This window comes from Echinococcus granulosus, assembly GCF_000524195.1.
Source record: "Echinococcus granulosus chromosome Unknown EG_S00001, whole genome shotgun sequence".
Lineage (NCBI taxonomy): Eukaryota > Metazoa > Platyhelminthes > Cestoda > Cyclophyllidea > Taeniidae > Echinococcus > Echinococcus granulosus.
Genome location: NW_020170381.1, coordinates 2,507,913 through 2,533,190, shown reverse-complemented (window position 1 = coordinate 2,533,190; position 25,278 = coordinate 2,507,913). Strand labels below are relative to the sequence as shown.

At 42.3% G+C, this 25,278-nt stretch overlaps 3 protein-coding genes across 3 annotated transcripts in view; 2 read left to right on the top strand and 1 right to left on the bottom strand. All coding sequences in view use genetic code 11, as the record gives it.

Moving 5' to 3' along the window:
• EGR_00287 (Cell division protein kinase) overlaps nt 1-79 on the top strand; it is a gene marked incomplete at both ends in the record, with an annotated part of 29,676 nt that extends 29,597 nt beyond the window's left edge. Inside the window, one exon of the mRNA XM_024489536.1 lies at nt 39-79. Within this exon, the coding sequence (XP_024356214.1) occupies nt 39-79 (41 nt within the window). The remainder of the gene's footprint in view (nt 1-38) is intronic.
• A 2,755-nt stretch (nt 80-2,834) lies between these two features.
• On the top strand, nt 2,835-3,336 carry EGR_00286 (40S ribosomal protein S10; the record flags this gene model as incomplete). The annotated part of the gene is made up of 2 exons (XM_024489535.1): nt 2,835-3,071; nt 3,109-3,336. 2 exons carry the CDS (start codon nt 2,835-2,837, stop codon nt 3,334-3,336), a joined length of 465 nt encoding a protein of 154 aa, XP_024356213.1.
• A 611-nt stretch (nt 3,337-3,947) lies between these two features.
• Nucleotides 3,948-25,224, bottom strand: EGR_00285 (Integrin alpha ina-1; the record flags this gene model as incomplete). The annotated part of the gene is made up of 24 exons (XM_024489534.1): nt 3,948-4,127; nt 4,237-4,365; nt 4,889-4,993; nt 5,049-5,171; nt 5,224-5,385; nt 5,459-5,680; nt 5,753-5,861; nt 6,159-6,248; nt 7,217-7,377; nt 7,762-7,924; nt 9,028-9,104; nt 9,393-9,533; nt 11,607-11,949; nt 15,329-15,493; nt 15,956-16,113; nt 16,901-16,946; nt 18,561-18,656; nt 19,022-19,113; nt 20,873-20,958; nt 22,941-23,212; nt 23,314-23,563; nt 23,670-23,753; nt 23,843-24,062; nt 25,126-25,224. 24 exons carry the CDS (start codon nt 25,222-25,224, stop codon nt 3,948-3,950), a joined length of 3,573 nt encoding a protein of 1,190 aa, XP_024356212.1.
• Nucleotides 25,225-25,278: the final 54 nt, after the last annotated feature.

Genomic DNA, 25,278 nt, shown 5'->3' with positions numbered 1-25,278 from the left:
CAAACCAACTTTATGTAATCATCTGTTATTATTTGTAGGGGGTTTTTACGGCGATCGTCGCAAGAGCATGCTTTCGTAGGAGGATACATAAGTTAGCTTTTTTTAGTCCCGACTCCCGGCTACGACAAGAAGCAAATGTCATACGTTCGCATTCATTGCCACCGACAGTGCATTTCTCCCAAATCTTTTAATTTATCTTTCTCTGTCTGCCTTCCTGCCTCATCTCGTCTTATTTCGCTGATCCAATATTTTATCTGATATGTTCACAACCAAGCAAACACACCGACACAAAAACCACATTAATCACTGTTGGAGAGCTGTTCAAATTTATTTGATATTTGATCATCGTTACTCTCTGCCTCTCTCTCTCCTTTCAACTCTGTATATTGTAATTTTGTATCTGAACGAGTCTCTGGTTTGATCGACTATCATCATGAGGCTCACCGCAATACTACCATCCTCGGAGCGTCGCCGGTGTTACTCGTTTTGATGTTGTATCAATATCGTCCTTGGTTCCCGCCACCTCACACCACCGCTGCCCTGCTTGCCCCAGACCCATCATGCAAAGCGCAAGAGGCGATCGGTTCCTTTTGGTGATTAAATTTTCCGCCTATTTAGCCCTTTGTGCTTTTTCCCTCCGTTTCGAGAGGGAGAAATGTACATTCTGCACGGCACAGGAGTAGTCTCGCAGTAGTGACTCTCATTAGGGATAATTGTAAGTTGCTAGCGTACTACTTCACTGGGTCATGCACATTCGAATTAATTTTGTAATTCACGTTATCTCGGGTTAATTGAGAAGTTAAGACCTGGTCAGGATGTTCTTCTCAATTATGATTTTGAAAAATTACTTGTTTTTACACTTCAAAACATGGAATAAACTCCTGAAATGAGATTTGCATTTACTACCGGCGGGTAGTGTGCGCACACAAACAAAGGTTACGAAACTTCAAATTTACAAGGAAATATTTGGCTGGCTAAAAAATGTTCCAGCAAAACTAAATTGGTCAATTAGGGAGGGAATTTTCTAGAGGTTGGTATGTGATGAGAAATTAGAACTGCCAAAAAAACTTCTGAATTGTAGTTGGCAACCAACTTTAGGCGTGTGCTTTGCGCTCTTGATTCGGAAGGGACGAGTGTTACTGACACATAGATAGGGCTCTAGGGGTGCGAGTCATCAGTAAAAATCTCATCCTCTACTATTACGAGTTGACTAAAGTAACGTTGGCATTGCCTTCATTCATACCAAAAGAATGGGAGCGCCAAATGCTATTTTCACATTTACTGGGTGTTCCGGTTCTACAGAAAGCAGTACTACAGTCAAGAGATGTAACTGATGCCAACCTCACATTAACAACAAAGCCACTTTAAAGCTGTTTTCAAATTGAATTAGTCAAATATGAGAGGGAATCGAGTTTGAGGCGTATGTCGATGAATTCGAAATATGCAGATGGCCGAATGGTGCATACCAAGAGGTGGGCAGACTGCGGCTCTTACGATAATAGGTTAATATTCTAATCAGATTTTGCTAACATCTCGCCACGATTCTATGTTTCTTATGACATCTCAGGGAGGACCTGGGTACTACAGCTTTCCTGGTACAACGTAGGCTGCTTAGACAGATGGATATGATGACGCTTAATGTAAAAATCCAGGAGGCGATATCTGAAATTCATAACAAAAGATGTAGACGACCAGTTATATCAAATGATCAAGTGAATTTAATCCACATAACAGCCGTTTCTGTTTAACTTTCATCCTGAAACGGAAGACAGAGATGAATGCTCATTCTCAAGTGTCATTGGTGATTTAAATTTCAATCAATCAGTTCACTTTTTGTGACACTTGTTTGGATATTCACGTAATTCACGGGCCCTCACTACAGAATGCGAGGTTGAATGAATCAATTCCCTAGGTTAAATAATTTTTACAATGAAGTGCGTCAGCATTAAAAACCAGAATGTCCCTACAGCTAACGTTAAAAAATAAATGCTAAGTTCCGACAACCACACAAGAAAGTGTTTTATCCAGGTCATGTACGATTCGCCAGTGAACGATGCATAATGCAGCGCATCAAGTGTTCTCCAAAGTTGTAATTAGCCACAATAGTATACAGGCACATATGTTACCACCGTACAGAAGAGCAGAAGGGCGTTAGCATGACCCAACCGGAAAATGAAGACGCAGACGCGGCCAGCGGGGACTAAAGAGTGCGCGTAATTAGATGCACGATCAAACAGTAGCGAATTACTTCAATACGAAACGTTATTCAATTATATTTAGTGGGACGAGTGTATTTGGTTTCACAGTAGCTATATATGGCAAATATAACCTGCATTTATATTATATTAATCAAAATGTGTACTATATATATTTGATATTTGTGAAATAGTGTTACAACAAGATTAAGTGTGTTGAATTAAGTATAAAACTCAGGTCCTATCTTAAGCTTAAAAAGAAAAGAGGGTTATTTATTTGACACTGAAAAATTGAATATCTGTCAATTTATGGAAGATTGGCCTTTTAGCACAATTTCACCCTATTCTTTTGGTTTAGGTGCATGAAATGCTATTCAATTCTCAAATCGCGACGATAAATTTGCCAAAGTGGTATTAAGCACAGCATTTCAGCTAAGATTAGAACCAACCTGTCATTAATAGATAGCGGATGCACATCAAATATTGATAACCATATATTTAGCGAACATATTTGTTTATTTTTAATCTAAAACTTGTAGCATTATCTGCTGCAGACCTTTGTTTGGCTGGACTATTTTGGGTAATGCGGGCACTTTTAGGGCTTGGCTTGGAGCGTGTTTGTCATTAAATCCGATCGGGATGCTTGTGCCGTTAAACATAAGAAATTCGATTTATGAGTATCTCCTTAATGAGGGTGTCATGACAGCTGTGGAGGATGTTAGGCCTAAGTGCATACATCCTGCTGTAAAAGTGCGGAACCTTTATGTGATGAATGTCATGAAATCTCTTGTGTCTCGTGGTTATGTGAAGAAGCGCTTTGCTTGGAGGACTTTCTACTGGTTTTTGACCAACGAGGGCATTGATTACCTTCGGGAGGTACGTAAGTATTTTGATTCATAGGTAAATGCATTAGGTTCTTCACCTCCCAACTGAAATCGTCCCTGCTACACTTAATAAACCATCCATTGACTCCCGATTTCCCGGTCCTCGTGGCCCTGTGGGTGGTCCTCGCATGCAACCGGACGGTCGTAGTGCTTATCGTATTGGTGCTGTCGGCCAAGTCGATGCCGCCAAGGAGGCTGCTGTTGTGCCTGAGGGCGAAGTACACTTTCGTGGTGGACCCGGTGGGAGGCCTATGTAAAGCATTCTAAAATAAACCTTATTGGGTATTTCGCGACTCTTGCCACTGTGATGCTTCTTCTTTTTTGAGATAGTTTAATGATAGATTGAAAGGAATTATACGGATTTGTGTCCTAATTCACCTGAGCCCTGGTTACTTGTCTTTGATTTATTCGTTGCCGTCTTTATCACCGTACATTGAATTTTCAGTAAGCTTTTTACGTGGAACTGATCCACTTTCTTGTTTTTCTTCAAGCCCCTTCCTACTGTTAACACCGTCTGCCTGTCCTTGAAGGTTTGGTCCTTTAGAATCTGTCATTTGTGCTATCCTTAGGGTGTCTGGAGGCAGGTCCTGCAAGGAGCTCATTCGATAGTTTTTACGTTCCAGGCTGCGATCGCTAATTGTTTTGAACTAAGTAGCAATTTTATTAAAGATTTTGGCACTAGAGTTTAGTCAATAGGGACTTTTTATTCACAGTGTCTGAACTTTGTGTCAAGTGTCTATCACAAAATCACAGCAGTTGTTCGTCATAGCAGTTGAAGGCGGAAGTACGCGAGTTGTTTTTTGCCGTAATTCGGCCGCTTTTGTGAATGTGTACAAAGTTTTCGCTCGTTAGGCTGATCTATTGCTGTTTAGCCGTTCATGTCGCCGTAGGCCGAGATAGGCGGTGAGTGGAGTGAGGCCTGTCGCGGTGGTGGTGGGTTGGAGATATTAAGTCGCCGTGCCTCCGGTACGCCCGACTTTGAATCTTTGGGTGTTGGTTTCGTCCGTTGGAATCGTTGCTTGAACTTCTTCCTTTCGAAGAATTTTGCCTATGATGTGAAGTGTAAGTTTACCTTAAAAATGTTTTAATGTAGAGAGCTCAGTTCTATGGTATGTATTTGTCATTGCAAGTCTGGCGAAATTAACTGTTTGACTTACTTTCCAGAGAATTATGATGAGTATAGCAAGAAGCAGGAGGCCTGCGAAGACGGCGAGACCAATGTAAAGTGGCATGTTCTTTGGGTAGACGGGTTCGGGTTCCATGTCATTGAATATTTTGAGCTCAAGCTGAATAAATTTGACGGTGAAGGTGGATTAAAACGGCTCCTGAGTATAGCATTTCCTATTCAGCATACTGGCGAAGTAGCAGTGGGAGAGGGAAGAGTGAAGTGGGGATGTTTGGAGGATGGCCACTAGCTAGCGACTCATATGCTAGCTCTAAGGGCATTCAGAGTAGACGAGCGGCATACCTCGGCGGGTTTCACTACGCCCTGCAGATCTGCATGGAAACGCATCGACCCGCCAAGGAACTGCACAAAGCCAGTCAAGTGGGTGACAAGCAAGGCAATATCAAATTTTCCGTTAATGAATAAGTGGAAGGACGAGGTGTGCAATAAACCAGGTTGAACTGTTGATTTATTCAGTTAAAACGGAGATCAGGTGCCTAAATGACTGGTGAATCGCATGCATTTACAGTTCTAGCTGCATTGACTACTCTCACTGAAGGCGTGTCGACGACAGTGGTTATTCGAAGTAAGAGTGAGACTTAGGGTTTTCTTCGAATCTGATTGAATAGGGCGAGTCAACTCACATTGTCGGAGGTATGGTCTTTGTCTCCTGCATCTATTGTGAAAGTAACACTGGCCCTCCAGGTTGCTGTTAATTGGACTGAGGTCATGAAGATATCTTTGAAATCCTACCAAAGCAACGATAAGAGGTGGTGTCTACAACTGTCGTGTCACATCACTCACTTGGCGCATTGTGTTGTCCCATAGACGTGCAGGCATCTCAAAAGTTAGTATACCTGTCCTGTACGACAGGGGACCGAGGTCGCACACAATCGGCACACAGCGCAGTTGTCCGTTATAGCAGCTCTGAAAAAAGCATTAACGTGAGCGTCCTCGGTGTCCTGCGGAGTCATCTTACCAAGGTTGTGCTAACTCGTTTCACGTTGCCTTGGTCAGGCATTTTTTCAAATTCCAGATTGGATTTAAGTGGGGGATATTCTGTCGGATGGCTCGATGGCAGGTCAATTGGTGCAGTGGCTACCGGATCACCTCGGGGTTGAGGTGCTAAGGACCTAAACACCTGCGTAGGAGGGAGAACATAGCACTTTTTTGGCAAAATCGTTAACACTAAATGTATCGGTATAGGACAATACCCGGTAGTTATAAGGATTCACAAGCCTATCCAGAGCTCTCGAGTCGCACACTATGGTTGTGTTAGAGGCTGTCGGTAGATCAGTTTTAGTTATGTAAGGCTTTTCAAGAAGGTAGAATAAAAGTTTCCCGTTCTCTTCAGTTATAATGTCTGCAGTTTCGTAGGGCCAGTCAATAATAAGTCGGGAATTTGGCACCAGACTGTGTTTCCGCAAATTTTGAACCTACCAATGCAAAACAGTGTTTTAAGGGTCCTGTTAATAAGGACGGTAGGAATCTGCTGGAATGATACCTACTCGAACTCGAATAAGGAGGCGTGTAGAGCCGATTTTGTTTTCCCCATTGTTAATGAGAATCCCATCAGTCACATTTCCCGAGTAGTAAGCAGCGTCCGGTAGTATTTCACTGGAACAGTGATACAAGACGGGGAGGTGAAGTTGTTGTGATGACCACCTTTACTCTGCTCAACCGTTACAATCAAACCCTGTTAACTTTGAACTGAGGGCAAAAACATAATCCAATACCTCTGTATTAAATCCGATTCATGCAACTACCGACACTGCCTTGTAAATTCAAATTCTTGACTGAATAAGAAAAAGATCTGCTAAACAGACGCGCCGTAGCTTTGATGAATGAAGGAAAATACTTGAAGCTGGTGAATCGTTGCTTGAAGTTTCAAGCATTTTAAAAAGCGGAACGTACCCCGTAACTGACACGTTGACGCTCATTTTCACTTTTACTGTTATGGAATCAGTAGCAGGAGCCAGCATCTTTGGAGGAAACTTTGGGCTTCTAAAATATTCAATGAGACGTATTTTGATGAATGATCTACGATAAGGTCGTCTAGATAGCAGCACGCAATTTCCAGAGACACATGCGTTGCATGTAAGCGACTCGGTTGACATTCCCACTGCTAATGGGAAATATGAAATCAAGCACATTTGAAAGATGCTACCGCTTACAACCGGCCATGATCAGTCTTTAGATTATAATTCTGGTTATGTTTGCTTTATTTAGTGCTCCCTCTTGACGATGTTACTTCTCGAGGTCACTTGTAGAAACGCGTATGTTCATAACCTCGAGAGCTCAAGTAGAGAGTTTCATGTGTGAAAACGAACGAGTATGCCGACCGTTTGGGGTGAGCGACATCCACAACATTGGCTAAGTCAGTTAATTTTCTTAATCAAACATTACCCAGCCAAAGGTTCCATCTACCAATTGCGGGTACTTGCAAGTTTTTATTCAAAGTGCATCGTTATACGAGGAGTAGGTCGACCGTGCCGATTAATACCTCCCACTACCCAGAATAATAATGCCCATGCACTGTAAATGATACTCTTTTTGAAAAGAACATGTTCGGCTTTTTACTTCAAAAAGCACCGTATTGGCATTAGCTACGTGCATTTGACGAAGCCACGGCTAACCCATTCGCCAACTGGCACATGAGGTGCACACGACACTTGCTGTGCTGAAGTCATAGAAACTGGACTTTGAATTTGAATTAGCTGTCTTGTTGCAAAAGTTCGTGCGTAAATCATATCAAGTGAATAAATGAACGCCTTATTACGATTGCCTGTTGCCCAAATGATAAAGGGATAAAAAACTATTGGCTTGCCATCGACGACCGCAGGTTATCAGGGATCGGGCAATCGATAATTATTTGGACCGGTGGAGTATAATAAGGTTGCATACTGATAATGAGCCCTAGAATAGCGGTGAGACGGGAGTGAGAGGAGATTGGATAAAAATAATTCGCTTACGAGGTGATGGTACTGTTGATAGTGAAGTTCTTTGGAGCCTTCATCAGCTGCTGACCGAGGACTTTGAAGCGAAGGGCACAGGTGGCCCCTTCGCCAACGGATAGAGGGTTGCCGAAGTGACACAGGGCCAAACCCGGTCTCACGAGGCTCGCACGATGATTCTTAACATCGATCGGGTTTTGCATGAAATGCAAAATAGTATGCAAATACCCCTTCCATCATTCTCCAGAGTAAATTACTTCACAGAATCCCTTTTCTTATGAACTGCAAGAAATGTATTTCATAAGGAAAGCCACTTTTACTGTTACTGCATTTCATAATGATAGTATGAAGGGTTTCATTGTCAGTTCCGATATAAACTCAGAACTGCAACACGACATCATACATGAGTTCAATTGGGACCTTACTCACAGTCCAAAAGCTCACAAACCCTATAACTTCTCCAAATGATACGAAATCTCGTTTAATTATGAATCGATGTGCCCGCCAACGAAAAGGGAGGTGCCGTATGGTACGAAAGGCGTAAAGGGCAGGAGCAGACTCACTAGTTCGTGCGGGTTAGTACTGAGGTCGAGCAGTTCCTCAGGGTAAGAGGCGTACACGCTGGTTGCATAGCTCGGGTCCCTGCCTCTGTTGGTCACGGTGGCCTTCACCTCGACCGACTGAAATTCGTCGTCACCGACAAGCACAACTGGTCCGTCCCTGTCTCTGACGCACAAACACAACAAAAAGCCAAATATCCGCATTAGGTAGACACTTGTAGAATTCTCCTCATTTTTAAACTATGATATGTGAATTTGAACTACAAGGACCTCGTAAGCAGAATCTGTAAAAATATCCGATACTTGATTCCCTTCTTTCATATCCCCTCGAAGCATTGCATGAGACACATTCAGGTAAAACTGAGACTATGAATTTCACGGGATTACGCATCAAATACAAGTAAGTGGTGAGTGTTCTATTTACATTAGTTGGCACACATGTTGTGGACCAGTTTAGACATTGTGAAGCAAGACGGCGGGCAAAAGTGATACTACGCGGATGATTCAGCACGTGGTGAAGTTTCCTTTGAACAAAGGCGTAAAATCAGTGGATATCTGGAGCAGACTTCGAGCACAGTGAAATAATGGGACATTCCACCGAGATTAGGCCTATAATTGATGGTGGAAATGTTTCAAGGGCTTTCACATGTGCGTCAGTGACAATCCCGGCTGTGGTGGTTGCCAGCCCACCATCACAGCAGTCAGTCTAGAAAACTTTCAGCCAGCACGTGGAACTCCTGGCTGGCACATAACCATCGGTGCGAGTGCACAGGAGATAAAATCTTTCTGTAGGAACGGTGCATATTATCAACCACAAGTATTTGCGGTTTCCAAAATATGCTGCATACTGGGTATTAAGACAGGCAAACAGGCTGTCCAAAATGGGTTCGCCTGCACCTGGAAACCTTTCGATGCTGGCGTTCTACAGGTGTTAGTTAAACGCTGGAATAAATGTATAAAACTAGTGAGAAAATACGTAAAAAAGTGAAAATGATTTTTATCCCATAAAATTTGCCCATCTCTTGTGTGAACTCACCAGTCATGTTTTGCAATAAATCATCTTGAATGGAAAGCAAAAGTTATGTGGTGATGTCCAGAACTAAACTTGTGAAATATGACGTCCTTCTTAGGATGCTTATAAATAGGCAAATGTGCGCGAGTGTGAAGGGCGACTCGTTGCTCCTGATTCTAACACAATCTGCTATCACAGCTAAAATCACTCATTCGATTTATTATTACTGTTTTTATAAAATGCGTCAAAATCATTACCTCGTAACTGAGTACTCAAACTGTGGAAGTAGGATTGGATTGCACTTTCGGGATTCGCACTCGTTACCAAATGTGATCTGTAAAAAGGGAATACGTTTGACACTCCCATGCTTTTGGCGTACGTCAAATAATGCCAGCTTTTCAGTCTTTACGATTCGACTATCATATTATTGCTGCGATGTGCTGGCAATGCCACCAATGCTTCCAGCCCCTTCCTTGCATCGGTAATAAGCCTGCTTCTTAATTGGTGCATCCTATAACAGCCCTCGAGATGGCTCGGACACAAAATCCATTCATCAAACAGGTCCAAAATAACATTGATACATTCAGTTTGATGTAACGGGAACGTTTCCAGAGAGTCTTACCAAGGATTGGCCAGTGTTCTCCCTTGGATTGTTAATGGGATAGTTTATGAGATCAGCGAAGGGGGAGGATGGCGAGGGAGCATCCAGCAGCCACTTTACGCCAAACCGAATGGGCGAGGAGAGGTCCACCAAATCGACGTCCTATGGGGCAAAAATTCAACTTACTTAGAGCGAGAAAATGGACACTTTTTACTCCCATCATCAATCTGACCGGCAGAAAAGTCACTAATTTAATTATTAGAAACAGTACTGAGGTCATTTCAAGGCAGCTTTTAGCGCTGTAGTAAAGTCATTAGTAAATGATGAGTTAGGGCGTCTTACTAGATTCATTGTGCGGGGAAGCTGGATCTGATTCATCGCAGGTGAACCAGAAATACATAATTCTAACAAATTGGTCGAAGAACGAAAGAAAAGCACCAAAACTGAAGTATCGTGGGTGAATGCCTTGGCAAAACTAGAGTATCACCCAACTGGAAGGTGAACTCATTATTGCCAACCTGAAGATGGGAGTTGTCACGGTCATAAATAGCACTTCAAGAAGCCAAACTGTAACAGCTCTCAGTTAGACCTTCCAGAATTGATGTTTCATAGGCGTCGGTGAGAATGCTGAGTCACTCGCATGCAGGCAGCTCACAGCCGCGAATGGCATGAGAGAGGCACATCTGCTTGAAGAGCAATCTTGCAATAGGATGCTTCCAAATTTCGTTGACAGTTATAGCGACTAAAAACGTATGATTGAAATCCTGAAGGGATACACGCATCTGGAAAAATGGCAGTGGCACCTCCCTCTGTTTCTTGTCTATTAAAACAACACGTCTATAGTACTTGTCAAATTTGAGAAATCAGGAACCTAGGAAGGCCTATCAGTGCATGGGTTAGTAAGTGGCAAAAGCCGGAGGTAAATAGTGAAAAAAAAGGAAATGCCAATATTATACGGTCCCAGTGTTCCTCAAAAAGTAGTATCCTAGTGTAATGTCCTTAGAGGTTGAAATGAGGCCCAAATTTTCCTCAGACAGCTAAAAGTGCTCAAATGAGCCGAACCCAGGTTGCATTAAGGCATGAGGTGTTCAAATGGATTCATTTGGTGCAGATGCTAATCCATCCATCGCCTGCCAAATTTCAGCTCTTTGAGCTGTGCACCCTAAGAATTAAGAGCTTATGTCTACATGTTTACACCCACCAGAAGTCATCTCAGAGTTTTTAATAAAAATTAATGAAATCTATCAAAAAGACACCTTTTAAATTATTTCAATCCATTTTTTGAAATAGATTGGCAACTTTTCTTTTCTTCTCGCCATGGCGTTCACATGGAAGCGAAGTAGAAATTTTGCTAATGTAGACAACTTTGTGGCACCAGTGACAGAAACGTGTCGGTTCGTGTAATTAGGAACAGATGTGGTTAAAGGGTGTTGTGCAAAAGCAGATTCATCCAACCTACTGCTGTTGCTGTCGATGGAATAACGGCAGACGCCTTTTGTGATTATGAAGGTTAACCTGCTAAAGACAAAAGCGGAAGGTCATCAACCAAGCAGTGCGCACAGGAACGACAAGAGGTAACGCCGAATGAAATGTATCATCCAGCAATTAACATCCATGATTTTTTAAAGTAAAGCGGCGTCTGGAGTCAACTACACTACTAATGGCTGACGATGACAGCTCCTAGTCTGCATTTGCAGGTGCACGCCACTTTGTCCGCGTCGTGATCCCTAACGCATACGGGAAAACTGATACAGGGGTGTTATATTAAATTAGTGAAGGTAGCCTATTAATGACAATACATTTGATCGAGAAATAAGGTAGAAGTTAGTGAAAGCGGATCCTCCGATTTAATTGATACATGTCAGTTTTAAATCCTCATTTCTCCACAGTCCAGCGCCTAGAAAAGTGGACACTCGCTTGTCCCCAGTATCAGTGATCCTGGCTACCTACCAATCAACGTATTCCCAAAAATAATAGTTATCAGTACGTCTCAGTAACCACAGCTTTCTGCTCGCCAAAATCGCATACTGTACAAATAGGTTATTTAAATCTTGATTGCATTTTAAAATACAAGAGCCATTCAATTCTGTCGAGATTCGGCTACTGCGTTGGTGGTATGGAGCAATGGTCGTACTGACCTCCCAATCCTTCTGTACGTTGATAATGAATCTACTTCTAGGCAGACGGATTTAATATCGAAGAAAAAGAGTTCGAGGGCAGCTTTTGGAGACTTACGCGGAAGGCTAGCCGGACGGGGGTGGCTTGATCCAGTTCGGCGGGGCTAGGAGGCTTGTTGGTAGCACCGGGCTCGCGACAGACGGCCATCAGGGAATTGAGGAGGAGAAAGGGGAGCACCTCGTCCGAATTAGCAGGCGGCGTTGCGGCGTCGTAGCTGCGCCGGTAGAACTCGCCCACCTCGGGATCACCCACCTTCAGCACTTGCTCTCCGAAGAAACTCGCTACTGGGATCTCCATCTTCGATGAGTTTTTGTTCGTGAATTCTTCGTTCAGCCAGTGATCCGGTGGGTTGATGGTCAACAACAGACGCACGGGAATCGTCCTCCTTGCACAAGGCACCCTTAAACCAAATGTGGGCAGGGGTTTATCAAAATGACTGGCAAGAAAGCTAGCTTTTATGTTTTTTTGGCGTACTCTATTAACTTGAATTATCTTGAATCTAATTCAAACTTAGAATTGTTTCATGAACGTATGTGTATCATCTTATGTCGTATTTCAGCAACATGCTTCAGTCTTAAATCTATGAGGAGAAAGTTTGTTGTTTGAAAGATAATGATTTTTTCGGCAATGCAGGCAGATTATACAGGTTTTCACCCATAAATTATGGAAAAAAAATTTAATTTGCACCGCAGGAAGTCGGCACGAGGGCGGTTTGATAATTAAAATCTGGTAGTGACTCCCACTCCGCGTTCCACTTATTTAATGGTCAGGTTTAAAGTTCTATTTTACTGACTAGACTGACTGTGCTGTAAGAGAAAGGTTTTAAACAAACTTCATTGAATAAGCCAAGGAGAGGAGGGGAGAAGGAAGGTGGGAGTGACTGCGTCGGAAATACGTCTGCTGTGGTTGCGGTGGAAATTCAGTGTTGAGGTGAGTCGTGCCCCGCACGCGATAGCCTTACTAGTACCACCAGTAGGTTGACTTTAATATTTAAAAGACAATGTGTGCTCTGCATTGTGGTTAAATGACACTAAAGGTCTTCCAGGGCGCTCCATTTAAAGTGCACGATGACAATGAAGTAAACATGGCAGCCCACTTGTTTATGCGCCTAGGGAGCGACTTAAATGAGGAGATTTGAAACCTCTACAGCAAGACACAAAAAATAACTGATGAATGTATATTAGTCATTCTACAGATAAAATTGGGAAAACAGACTGCCCGGCGCTGTTCAGATTAAAAAACACCTTTATTAGCATTCCCATCAGTGAAGAAGCAATGAGGAAGCAGTTTGCCGACTGTCCAATATAAAAAAGGTGTGAGACGCTCACTGCAAATTTGAAGTTTCTTTCTTTCTTAGGACATGCGAAATGCCGGCTACCACAAAGTGACCAGCACAAGCAAGGTGACTGTAACTTTGACCTGATTTTCTCCGAAAAGAGCAGCAGCATTGCCTTACTCTTCCGCACTGCAAAGTTAGCCTATGTGTCGTTACAGGTCCACTACCTGCCCAATAAGGCGATAATATCCATAACTTAAACTGGAGGCATTGCAAGAGAACAGAATACAAACTTTAATGTGAAGCAATTTTGACAACGCAGAGCACCAAGTCATAATGATTTCTGCAATTTCTCACACATAAATGACGTTTGTAGCGTAAATTGAGTCCCATACCCCGCCATGTGCGTGAAACAACCCAAAAGTGCTTGCAGAAATAATGCATTTATTAGTCCAGAGAGCCTAGAAATTTCGCGTTTTTTTATCAGTCTGGCACACTACAGGGACTTTTAGTAACTTGAAGGAACTTATGCATTTCAGCTGACTGCATCTATGCATGGATTATAAAGCACAGACATGCGTCAGTTTCGTACTGCCTTCCTGCATCAAAATGCTAAGAATGACCTATTCCTATTCTTACAAGAGAATGCAACAACTCATAAAACAAGACAGACGTGAGAATTGCTCTTTAGGGTGAGGAGGTATCGCCTCATCCTTTGGATTGCCTCAATGACACTTCTCTAGACGATGAGTTTTTACCGTTTCTAGCATTTGACAATCACAAGCGAAACAGACAATTAGGATATAAAGGTGAGATGGAATCGGAGGTGGCTAGGAATAAGTTTTACCAGCTTCTAGAAGCTATTTTATAATAGTAAAATTTTCAGATAGCTTGTGTCACCTTAAGAAAGGACAGTACATTGTAAAGGGAATCACTTAACGAATAGAAAAAAATCCCAAAATGCATTCTTTAGTTTTATTTCCAATGAGACCTGAACAAGGGGATACAAATGTGACCTATGTAAAATGATTTAATGGAGTAGGCAATATGGAAATCTTCGCGTTCACAGAACTTGAGAATTTGTCACTTCTACTCTCCTTCAATCGAAACAAGCAGAGTCCAATTTTCAAAGCAACCGGAGTTCACACTAAGCCTTCCGCCTTCCTTGATAGATCCAATGACAAGAGGTAGCAGCGTGTCAAAATTGAATCCCTAATAAGCGAAATCACTGTCAGGAATCACGCAGAGCACAGGGCGTGGACAATCAGATGATGTTTTGACAATGCATCAGTTCACAATCGCAGTGGATGTATTGGAACCGGATTGGGACACATTACATGATGATCTGTGGGATGGCAGGAGGGATTATGCATTTAGAGACATCCCGATAATTACATGATTTGGAGCAATCTTCCACTTTTAACGCACCACAGTACCGTCAAGCAATGCAATATCTTCAGCGTATTGAAGAGTAAACGAAACAGATTGCAGTTGCAAAAAAACGGGACTGCAGCCTACAGAAAGGTACGATAGAAATAAGGGTTTTCGATAGAAAAGTGTGAATTGAAACAAAAAAGGACAGCAAATTTCGATCTAATCAACAGAAAGTAGTTTTTTTCATAGGACAATCAGAGGATATGACTACAAATGAGATTAATCGGAAAGAGACCATGCTAGAAGAGCATCATTTGAAGAAATCCTTCTCTATGATTGAGAACTTAAAGTGGATTTAAAAGAGTACAACAAACTGAACCGACTTTGCACCACGACCGAAAACTTAGCTTGGACGGCACTGATGAGCTGAAGTAGGTTGTGGAATTGGGGGACCCTATTTCCAGTGCAAGATAGTTCCGTGCACATTCCTTTCTCTCGGTCCTGCAAAGCTAGCGATTGGCGGGAAAAAAGGACTGGCAAGTCAATATGAGGCGCGATTCCGCCTCATGATTCATCACGTCTGAGTCTTCTCAGTGTGGCAGCAGCTATTGTGCAAATCAAAAAAGTGTATTCTTTAAACTGTAACAACAAATTTAGAAAATTCTTATAAGCTAAGTTAAATCCAGAAAATGGGGACAAAGTACTGAGCGGCTTGTTTTAAACCAACTATATTAGGTTTATTATTACAGGAAGAAATGTCAACGCGGATGAGTTGTAGGCAAGTAGTTGCATCTAAGGTAGAGCACCATGGTCGCCACTGCAGTAGCGGGCTCTCTGAGACCACGAGTTTGACCCGAAGGTATTAAACAAGACCATTGTGGGCAATGTCTCTTGGAAATAGGCGCTCTATACTAATGTCAGCAACCGGTCTAGATTACCGACATTTGTAACAACTGCTTTGGACGACATCAACAATGCGTTCAAATGCAATGGCACAACAAAACTCCCTTCTTGTTGGTCCTTCCAATCATAGCAAAGCTGGAAACTCGAGCGATTATTAAGTGGTGCAATAGGGGCAAGACTCAAACAGCCCTAGATGAGAAGGGAGGAGAGGAAGGAGTTGACTTACGGGTCGAGGTGAGTGAAGGTGGCGAGGACCTTCATATTCATGCAGTGCACTCGGGGGGCCCAGTACCCGGGCAGGATCTGCGTGTCTCTTGTGCACACCTCTAGTGAGTCCAGCCTTTCTCCAATGTGACTCGATCCATCCTCGCGCAGCACGAAGATCTCCAACCTGCTCAAAGGCAAGGGATAACAGAAAACACTTTAGAGATTTGTCTTTGTGGTCTCTGCTAGGAACTAGAGTTGCTATTTGTTATGTGCAACTTATGGTGTCAGTCGACTATCCATTCACTAACTGTAGGTTTGCGATTGCCTTTTTTCTGTCTATACTTCCTTCAGCACATTCTTTATCTCTAAAGCATCAGCATTGGCTAACTCCGTTTTCTGTATCACTTACATTATTTACTGCAAACCACGATTGCTATCTATAAGGTTGCAACTGAAAGGAGAACGTGAGTTGCATGATAGCCGTAGTTCAAATTTTGGCTGCCTGTTGATTCACATTCCCTATTTGACGGGCTTAGTGCAACGTGATGTATACTAAACCGATTGAAAATATGCCGCAATGATTGTAAAAAATCTAATTTCAGATGGGCTACAAAGCCTGCATGGAAGAAGAGCGTTACTGACGCACTTAATGACAGGCCGAGCCCGAAAGACAGCAATTTTATCAGAATTGGGAGCTCCCACAGCCAAATCGGGATAGCCGTTGTTGTCCAAGTCCAGCCCACCCGAGCTGAGGGAAAAGCCGAATCCTTCCATGGAGTCTGTCAGCTCTGTGGCATTGAGAATCTAAAGTGGTAATAATAATATTTCTATGATCTTGCTATTCTGACTGTTAGCTCATTCCCGTCCCACTACTTTTGACGGTCTACTGTCCAGCACCCTCAAAGAATACAAGGTAGAAATATTTGGCAAGTCAAAGCACAGCAGAGAAAGCGGTTTAGGGGCTCAAAAAGCGTCACTACGTTGTGTTATCCAGTGAAATTTTTGTTGTCAGGGTCACTCCTGTGGCTTTAACGATGGCGTGGTGTCTGGCCAAGGTAATTAAAACGGTAACACATGACGCATTTATGAGTTTTGCATCGAAAGCACTCCACAACTTCGCAAGAGGTTCAATTAATACCTGTGACCTCAACTTGACGATTAATGGGGCGCCATCTTAATGGCTAAATACAGTGGTTTCCCCCTCCTTGCTGCAATGCAGCCGAATCGGCAACTTATTAATACCATCAGGAAACTAAGAACAACTTCAACAAAAACCCTGTTTCTTGTCCTCTTTTTAACAGTGAGGTGTAAGATTTCTCTATTCGCTAATTATTAGGATTATTTAATCCATACACTGATCGTGGAGGCACGATCGACGTGGAGGGGACTGCAGAAATCCAACATTGTGGTAAGGCGACTTTGAGGAAAAATCCGTATTTTGACATCTACAACGCCAAATTGACGAAGCACTCATAAAGATAGGGAAGTTTGTTGTTGCATGCATTACCGATGTTATGGAAGAAAACTAGTGGGTGTACAGGCGGTGAAGTCATGCGTAAAACAGAAACTTTAAAGATAGTTAACGTCTTACGTCGGTAATGTATTGCTCGCCGTTCAGCTTGTCAGTTTCAATTTTCCTGTTAAACAGAGCGAAAAGAGAGTGGGATCGCTACTACTGTAGGTAGAGTAGGTACCAATTCAATGGATGCCAAAATGGCTTGTTTGAGAATGCAGAGGCAATTTTTCCCGGTAGTTTGTACACTCCAGTGGATGAATGCGGATAGACCTCGCACATTGAGATCCGCCATTGGTAGTCATAGGGCTGATGTGACAAATAATATTAATTGGCAAGCAGAGAGGCTTTCACGTTATTGCATGATAGATTTGACGATACTCAAATGTAACCACCAAATCTTCTTATGAAGAAGAAGTCGTTTCATGGAGATATTCAACTTTGCTGGTAGTTGTTGATCATTTAAAATTTCAAAGGAAACTTGGAAATTGGGAATAATTCCATCCCACACAGAGGTTAGCATTAATTCTTATGCTTAAGCTACACAGACGCTGTTGCTGTTATTCGATCTTCTGGCATTGGCAGCGGAACCATATAGTCGGAAGCAGTATTTCACAGGAGCTGCGAATGATGTATGACATTATAAAAAGTAAAAAAAATATTAGTGCCTTCAATTAGGGAACGGAGGGGAAGACGTGTACTTTGGACACATATCGAGGTGATTGCATTGGACAGGCGTGTTCAATTATGGCCGGGCAGCAAAAGCACGTCTAATGGATGGGGTCATGCGCTGCGGGTTGCTTCAAGGTTAGGTTAAATTATCCGTAAGATCTTGTTATTTAATGATCAAGTACTTCTACGATGTTACGGTAGTCAAAATAATTGCCCATCAATTGGGAAACCGGTCAAAGTTTCATCGCAATTTGCGCTTGAAGTACTTTTGGAGGAAGCGGAATTGAACCGCAACACTTACCACATCTGTGGCAGCAGCACTTGCCTCCGAATGCAGACTTAATGGGAACAATTCCGTAATAAATTAATTGTGAAAATATTTGAATTGGCTTAAAAAATATCATATGTTGACATTGCCAGCTGAGAAGTATTTCCTCTCTGACCTTTATTTTGTGGATTTTCATCAAGTTAGAATATTCGTGTTAAATATCTCAATCGATGAAATTGCAGTGGTGAGAGTCACCCTACAACCAAATCGCAAAAAACGATCTTTTACATCCATTTTACTCTGGAAATTTGAAGGGCAGACTTCAGTGCACCATATTCACTGTTTAGTCGAGGGTACACGTCATAGACATGGTACTTTATTTGGCAGGAAAAGGACTGCAGATCAGGGCTAACCAAGATGGCATCAGCGTCTGGCGAAGCATAAGGTCCACTCAAGTATGATTTATCGCCCATATAAAATTGGGTGTGATGGTTGAGGTGAGTAACTAGTTGTGTAAAAACGAGCCATTTACTCCATCTTTGACAATCAATATAACAGGTAAAAACCACATCAAACTACATACAGAATTCGCTGTCTTTCACACACAGCTGTTGAAATGATTTCTTCAATAATCTCTGTTTATTTTGAATGTCAAAATCCTAAATTTCCCTACACAAACACTACGACGAAATAAATTCCAGTTAAGATGTAAATTGGCCAAAATTGCCGAAATCCGAAAGTGAATGCAGCAGTCAGTCCACGATTCGGTACATTCGAGTTTCAAGTCACCGTGCGCACCCTCGCATTTGGCAGCGAGTGGCCTGCAATCGGCGCACAGCCCCAGTCAGCCCTCCCTCTCCCGTTGCCGCCGGTGATCCTGGAGGGGGCTGTATTCTGAACAGGCAGTGGAGACCCTTATCCTCATACTTGGTTGACGAGATTGTTTTAATCCTTGAACTTTTTTAGTTGAAAAGGCAGTGAAGCCAGGTTTTACATAGGTACATAGCATACGCGCAGATTAAACTCCTTTAGATTAAGGACTATCTGCTCAACAATTTGGCTTTCATCATCCAAAAGCAGGAGTAATTGGTAGTATATTAAAAGAAATGATTACGTTACTCCCACAGAAGGCAAAACTCGCTAAACCCAGTCGTCAATTACACCTACAGCCCAGTAGAGCGAGATTTAACTAATAGAGTGGGTTAAAAGACGTCCTGAAAATGAGAAAGCAAGTTAAGCAGCAATAAGTCGAGACCCACCTGTGTTGGGGCGCCGATCCGCCTGGATTTGGAGCCGTGGTAAATAAGAACGGCGCCGCCGCCTTCGTCATAAGGAGCTCCAACTGCGAAATCTGTAAGGCAAATTAGGCGAAAACTATTCTAATTGTTTTTTTTGAAAAGATGTTGTACCTTTACAATTTGACGATCAGTTGAACAAATCACAGTTACCTAGTTGGGCCTTTTCAAGAGACAAGAAAAAAAGGATACGTCTACTCAGACAGTAAGTCATGCAAACCTATCCCCTGGCGCTGTGACTCCTACGTAAAAACGCAGGAGTTCGAGGGATGCATGATGGTCCACAGAAGGTCAGGCTACTTTGTCCTGTGGTGAGGACAGCTGTTATTTGTGTTTCGCTCTCCTCACTTTTTTGCACTTGACCACTCTTTTCTACGAAATCGACGTAGCGTGCCACGGAGCTCCAATTTATAGCTTACTTGCCTGCCCCCGTATGCAAGGATACAAGAAATAAAGTGCGCTTGATAAACGAAAGACAAGAATTACTAATGGGAAACCAAAACCTAACTTTTAAACGGTCAACAGGAAGGTGAAAGAGAAGAAGAATGTAGTGCTGCGTCAGGGAAAGACAGACCGTATGGATTATAAATAGCACAGTAGATTGTTCACCGGCTTGTAGACTTTCTCCATTCTCGTTCTCGACACGTTTACCACGCGTCCAACATTATGGTAGAGGCATACTAAACAGGGGGACTGGCTGAGTTGTCTGCCGAATACAGTCACACTTGCTATCAGAAATGCGGAGGCATTTGAGTTGCTACTGCAGCTATTCTGCCCAATACCCACTACTTCTGGTTAAATACTCGGTTTCCAGTTTCCTTTCCTTGGCGGGAAAAGGAACCTTTGGTAAACTGCCAATAAATAGGTAATGGCATCTGGCGGAACCGAACCATCATAGAAGTCACCCAAACGAGCATTGGTAAACAAATCAAAATCAAGGTAAAATATCCTTCTGGTCAAATTTTCACCGAAAAGGCTTATCCATGTCTGATTACCTCCCAGAGTATGTGGGTCTTGCGGTATACTACATGATTATTTAAAAAATGAACTAAAGACTTATATGCTGCATGTCCCTCATACATTAAATAATATTTTCTAGACCCCGGAGGTTGGAATGTGGGATGGTATGGCACAATTTAGGTTAATAACACGAAGCATGACAGCTGTACCCTTTCAGTCAGCACAATACGTGCACGTAGTCATAGATACCTATCTTTTGGTCTCCCATTACAGCAATCCTATGCCGCAGCAGCGTGGGGCACGGGGCTCAGTTTCATCTTCTTCAGCGAGCCTCCTGGCATCGACTACAATGTACACTTATTAAATGTCACCACAGAAAGAGCAAGTGTAAAGGTATGTCATTTACTTCGATTTGGCGCTAGAATTTAACGAACATTGAAATTGTAGCCATTTAATTTGGATTCTATTGGACGAGTATAAAAGTAAACACATGCACAGCAAATTTGATTTATGTCTGACGGGTACAATTGAGGCGAGGCAAGCGTGATGCTTTTTAGTTTTTAAAAACAACAACGAATGTGGATTTTTTGTAAACATAAAGTAATGATTCCACTATTCTAATCTTTGAGGTATATTTAATCTAGTTATAATCTCGGACCTGCCAGCAGTCCCACTTTTTCTGCTTAAGACATTTGTGTTTGACTGGGAGAAGCTGCCGAATGCGGGTGATTTTGGTCGTCTACTGCTGCACACACAATTCTTAAGCCTTTAAAAAGGGATGAGCTTCCGCAAAGAACGTGTTCTCCTTGTGTGCGTATGTGGGCTACCCGAGGTAAAAGTCATTTTTGTACATACCGACACACTGAGCATGACCTGGTACAACTTCTTGAGACCGCAGCGCGCCGCAAGCAGGGTCATCAGTGAAGTAGAATGGACATCACCTAGGCCACTCAACATAGGCGATCAGATCAAAATATTACTGATTATGTGATAGTGAGAGGAAAATGTCATGATAAATTAGTATGCTAGGAGAACGAGACCACGTTTAAATGATGCTCCTCACCCCCCTCAACCTCCAGAGACACACGAAAGGGGATGTGGGAGAGCGACACCTGCGGGGCGGATGTGAGCCGCTGTCTTGGCCAAAGGAGGTGCGCACACACGCACACACATGCGGGGGTAGGCTGATGCCCCGCAGCTCGATGCGTCATCCGTGGTGGCGGAGGCACCGAGAGCGCACGCGTGTTGGTCGTGCGTCTTCTCACCCTTCTACTGATTTCAATGCCGCTGTTGCTGCTGGCACTTCCTCTCTTCTTCATCGGAACCTGCATTTTGGTGGGTGTGTGGATCACACTACAGGCACACCACACAATCTACATGATAAGATTTGTTAGAAATCGTTGTGGTGCCTTATCATCAACGCAAGACCAATTGCCACGGCTGCGGACACACATATCCCTGTTCTTTAATAAGCAAGGTTATCTACTCCCAAAAGAGAGAATTTCGTATGCGTTGTTAACTATTTTGGAATCTGTTCTGAGGAAGTGGAAAAGAAACACGTTTTCCAGCATGATCGTGAGGAAAAGGTCAAGTAAATTGTGTAGCAGCGCAGAGTAACTTAAATTGCAGTTTGCGTAAAACGGTATTTCAACGCCACGAATTAATTGAGACTTCTCATCCAAAACATTCATAACTTATTTTGGTAACCAAAACTCCGCTTTGTGGACAAAGGTCAGTATGCCTTCCTCATCAGTGAGACGTAAATCTCAGGTTGGTATTTAATACGCGTGCTCTTAAAACCAATGGAGACAATTCTATATGACGATATAACCTGTCAAGTAGCAACATTGGATGGGTCATGGTCAACGGCCACCATGGAAGAAAGCTTGGCAATAAGAATTTGAAGTTTGGACGTATGGGTCTGAGAGTGCCAACACTCTATGGACATTCAATAGCAGCATCAAAAGACGCGCGTAAGTGAACAAGTGCCATGGCCACAGTTTAGGTGCCGGTATGTCTAACCGCACAACTGCAGCCCACCTATCTGATCACGGCGTGGCAGAATGAGGTGACGTCCATCACGAAATAATCGCTCGATCATCTGACAAATAAATTTTATAAATTAATGGGATTATGACCATGAACTAGAAAAGTGCTATGCATCACTTAAATTAGCAATATACGTACTAGAAGTAAACAAGTGATGTCACTCTAAGGCATCCACTAGAATGGTGGAAATTATCTTTTCCATTTCACTTACTCTGTTCAGGCAATTTTCTTTCAACGCATCACAGGTGAGTACCACAGTTGCTTCTATTTTTAGCAAATCACCAAAGCATATTAAGACTGATCCCTTTTAATAACAAATAAGCTGGTAAACATCGTTCGAAGGACTCACCCTCCAGTCAAGAGGTCATGCAAAAGTAAAAGTATTTGAATCTCTAATGAGGTTGCCCAACTTCTTTTTGACGCCTTTTTTCTTTTATTCAAACCACCAATTTAAAGCGGGGCTGATGACTTATTACATTAAAATTCTAACGCAGTATTTTCCTGGGAAAAGATAGCTTGTTATTATGGGCATATATGTGAGTTACGGTATAAAAGGCATAAATTGTAACGAAAGCCAATATTACTTTAAGCGCAAAAAAATGTACTAATTGCATTGGATCTTCAACGCCAAACGCTTTTCATATCAATAGCGCTACTGCTTATGCTAATTTTCACTTATATTCCCCAATAAAATCATTAAGCAAAGTCTACTGTATGTTTTTATCAGTCGAAAAATAGGAGTAATTTACATGTCTTGAAAAGAGCACGGAATATGTCCAATTCAAATGGAGTATTATTAAAAACCATTGCAAAGAATCCTAGCCCACTGAAAAACAAATAACGTCCCTAGCAGGAGTAAGAAAGAGAAGCCTACCATCAATTCCGTCGTGGTCAATGTCGCCAAGACTGGTGATAGAGCTACCAAAACCGCTCTTGAAGGAGAGACTCGGAGGTGGCCAAATAACCTGCACACTGGTGGAGTCGAAGGCGGTGGTGCTAGGCAGGTGGCGTCGTTGGTTCCAGAAGACGTAGATGCACCCAAAGACCGGAGCACTATGTACGCTGTGCAAGTCGAGGTCCCGCTGGAGTGCCACACTTGTACCCGGTAACTGTTCAAACGGCGCCCCAACCACAAGGTCATCCCACCTACCCGAAATATAAGAGCCACATGTTACGATGCAGCCAATGTACTACGTACTAGAGTGTCACAATACGAGTCAATATAAGATAATTTTGCATCAACGCACCCGTCGCAATCCAAATCAATCAAAGCCACGGCATGACCAAATCGAGAACCAAATCGGTTGCCATGGAGAACTTTGACTTGTGGAATAACAATCTGGTTCGGACCCTTTTCAATTACATTCAGCACGACAAAGCCGGATCCTTCTCTATCCCAAGTTTGGGGTACTCCTGGTGCACCAAACACAGAAACGATTGGTCTCTCCGAGTCTGACGCTGAACTGTAAACTCGGTCTGAAAGCACTGACGAGGAACCTATAATCGATAAAGGAATGGGTAGTATTTTTCAGCACTTAATTTTGTCGAGTTTACAACCTATAAGTTCAAGTAATCGCAGTGGGAATGTCATAACTAAACTCACCCAAGAGACTGTAGTCACCTACATAGGCTATATCCGTTTTTCTCACTGGATTAAATTTCGTAACGTTGTTCACGAGTCCGATTCCTTAAAAAATTATAAAGTTAGACAATTCGTCTTGTGAGCATTAATAATTTATTAAGGTTACTTGCCTTTAGCGAATTGGTAGTAAGGACTGCCAGACACAATTAAGTCGGTGTAAGTGTTATGGAAGTATGCTGATGATGCACCATCCAAGCAGAAACGGAGGTCGATTGAACGAGACGCTTCTGGGATATTAAGGCAGGATGATGCCCCCAAAAACGAAGGATTAATCAAAACATTATCAAACGCAAAACATCCACCAGTGACAAACAAATTTCCTGTCACTTCATACGACAATCGTGGCGAACAGGCCTATGGTCGCAAATAAAGGAAAAATCGAAAATCAGAAAATGAGAAAGATTACACATTGGATTTGTTCCACTATCTTCTAACAACTTAAGGATAAATTATTCAAAAATGACCATGTATTCTATGGCACAAAATGTGCGCGTTGTTGTTAAAAATTTTAAAAATAAAAGTGTAATGAACCATGATCAATTTTAGCACAGAGACAATGTAAAAGATAAATATCCCGTAAAATCAAAGACCTGAGGGACATATCTCGAAAAGGGAACTTGTAAGAAAAAAGAAGGATTAGTATTTTGCTTACAACAGCCAACCGATTTCTTTCTTTTGGTAAAGTTGACAATGAGAACCCAAAAAGTTCATTGCCAAGTTTGGAATAAGAATAATGGGCTGATTTATGAATGTCGAAGTTTACACGACGACACTGATTTGATTTGTAAGGGCACCAGTATATTGAGCCAGAATTGTTATCAAATGGTGCACCAACGATTATTCTAAAATAGATAAGCAAGTAGTTAATTACCCCTCTCCATTATTTTGCATTTTATGGCCGGCGATAGAAAAACCAAATAGTGAGTTCAGCCTTCCACATTTTACTAATGGAAACTTAACTTCAAGGTTAAACCCCGAAGAAGAAGAAAATATCAGAATTGCGCCGAAAAACACCACGGAAACCGACACCATCAAATGAAACTATGATGGCTAAAAGAAGCGGTATTGTCATTCAGTGATTTAAGCTGGCCAAGTTCGGAAATACAAACAATTCAAGGCCATTGAATAAACCCCGAGTTAACTCAAAAAAATCTCAAATTAAAGCAGTATCGTGAAACATCTCGGGGTACTGTACTGTTTTATTATTTTTCTGGGGGACTACAGCGTAGGAAACAGTACCAAAATCTTCGACAATGGAAAAGGCTAATTAAATTTGCTATTAAGGCCAAACAGGGTACTTATGCTACATAAAACTGCTAAGATTTACTCCAATCCTTAATGAATAAGTTTTTGTTATTTTACTCGTGTTTTACTTCAAAACGTATTTCATTTTAAGCATGCTAGGCCAAATATCGACTGTAGTAATTTGATGCTTTGTTCGACCGTGTGTTGACCATGTAGGCGCTTGAATCTCCACAGGCTGTATTTCTGCCTCACATGACGGCCTATAAGTCATGCAACTAGCCTCCTTACTCCTCCATTGGTTGTCAGTAAGTGCTCTACCATGACA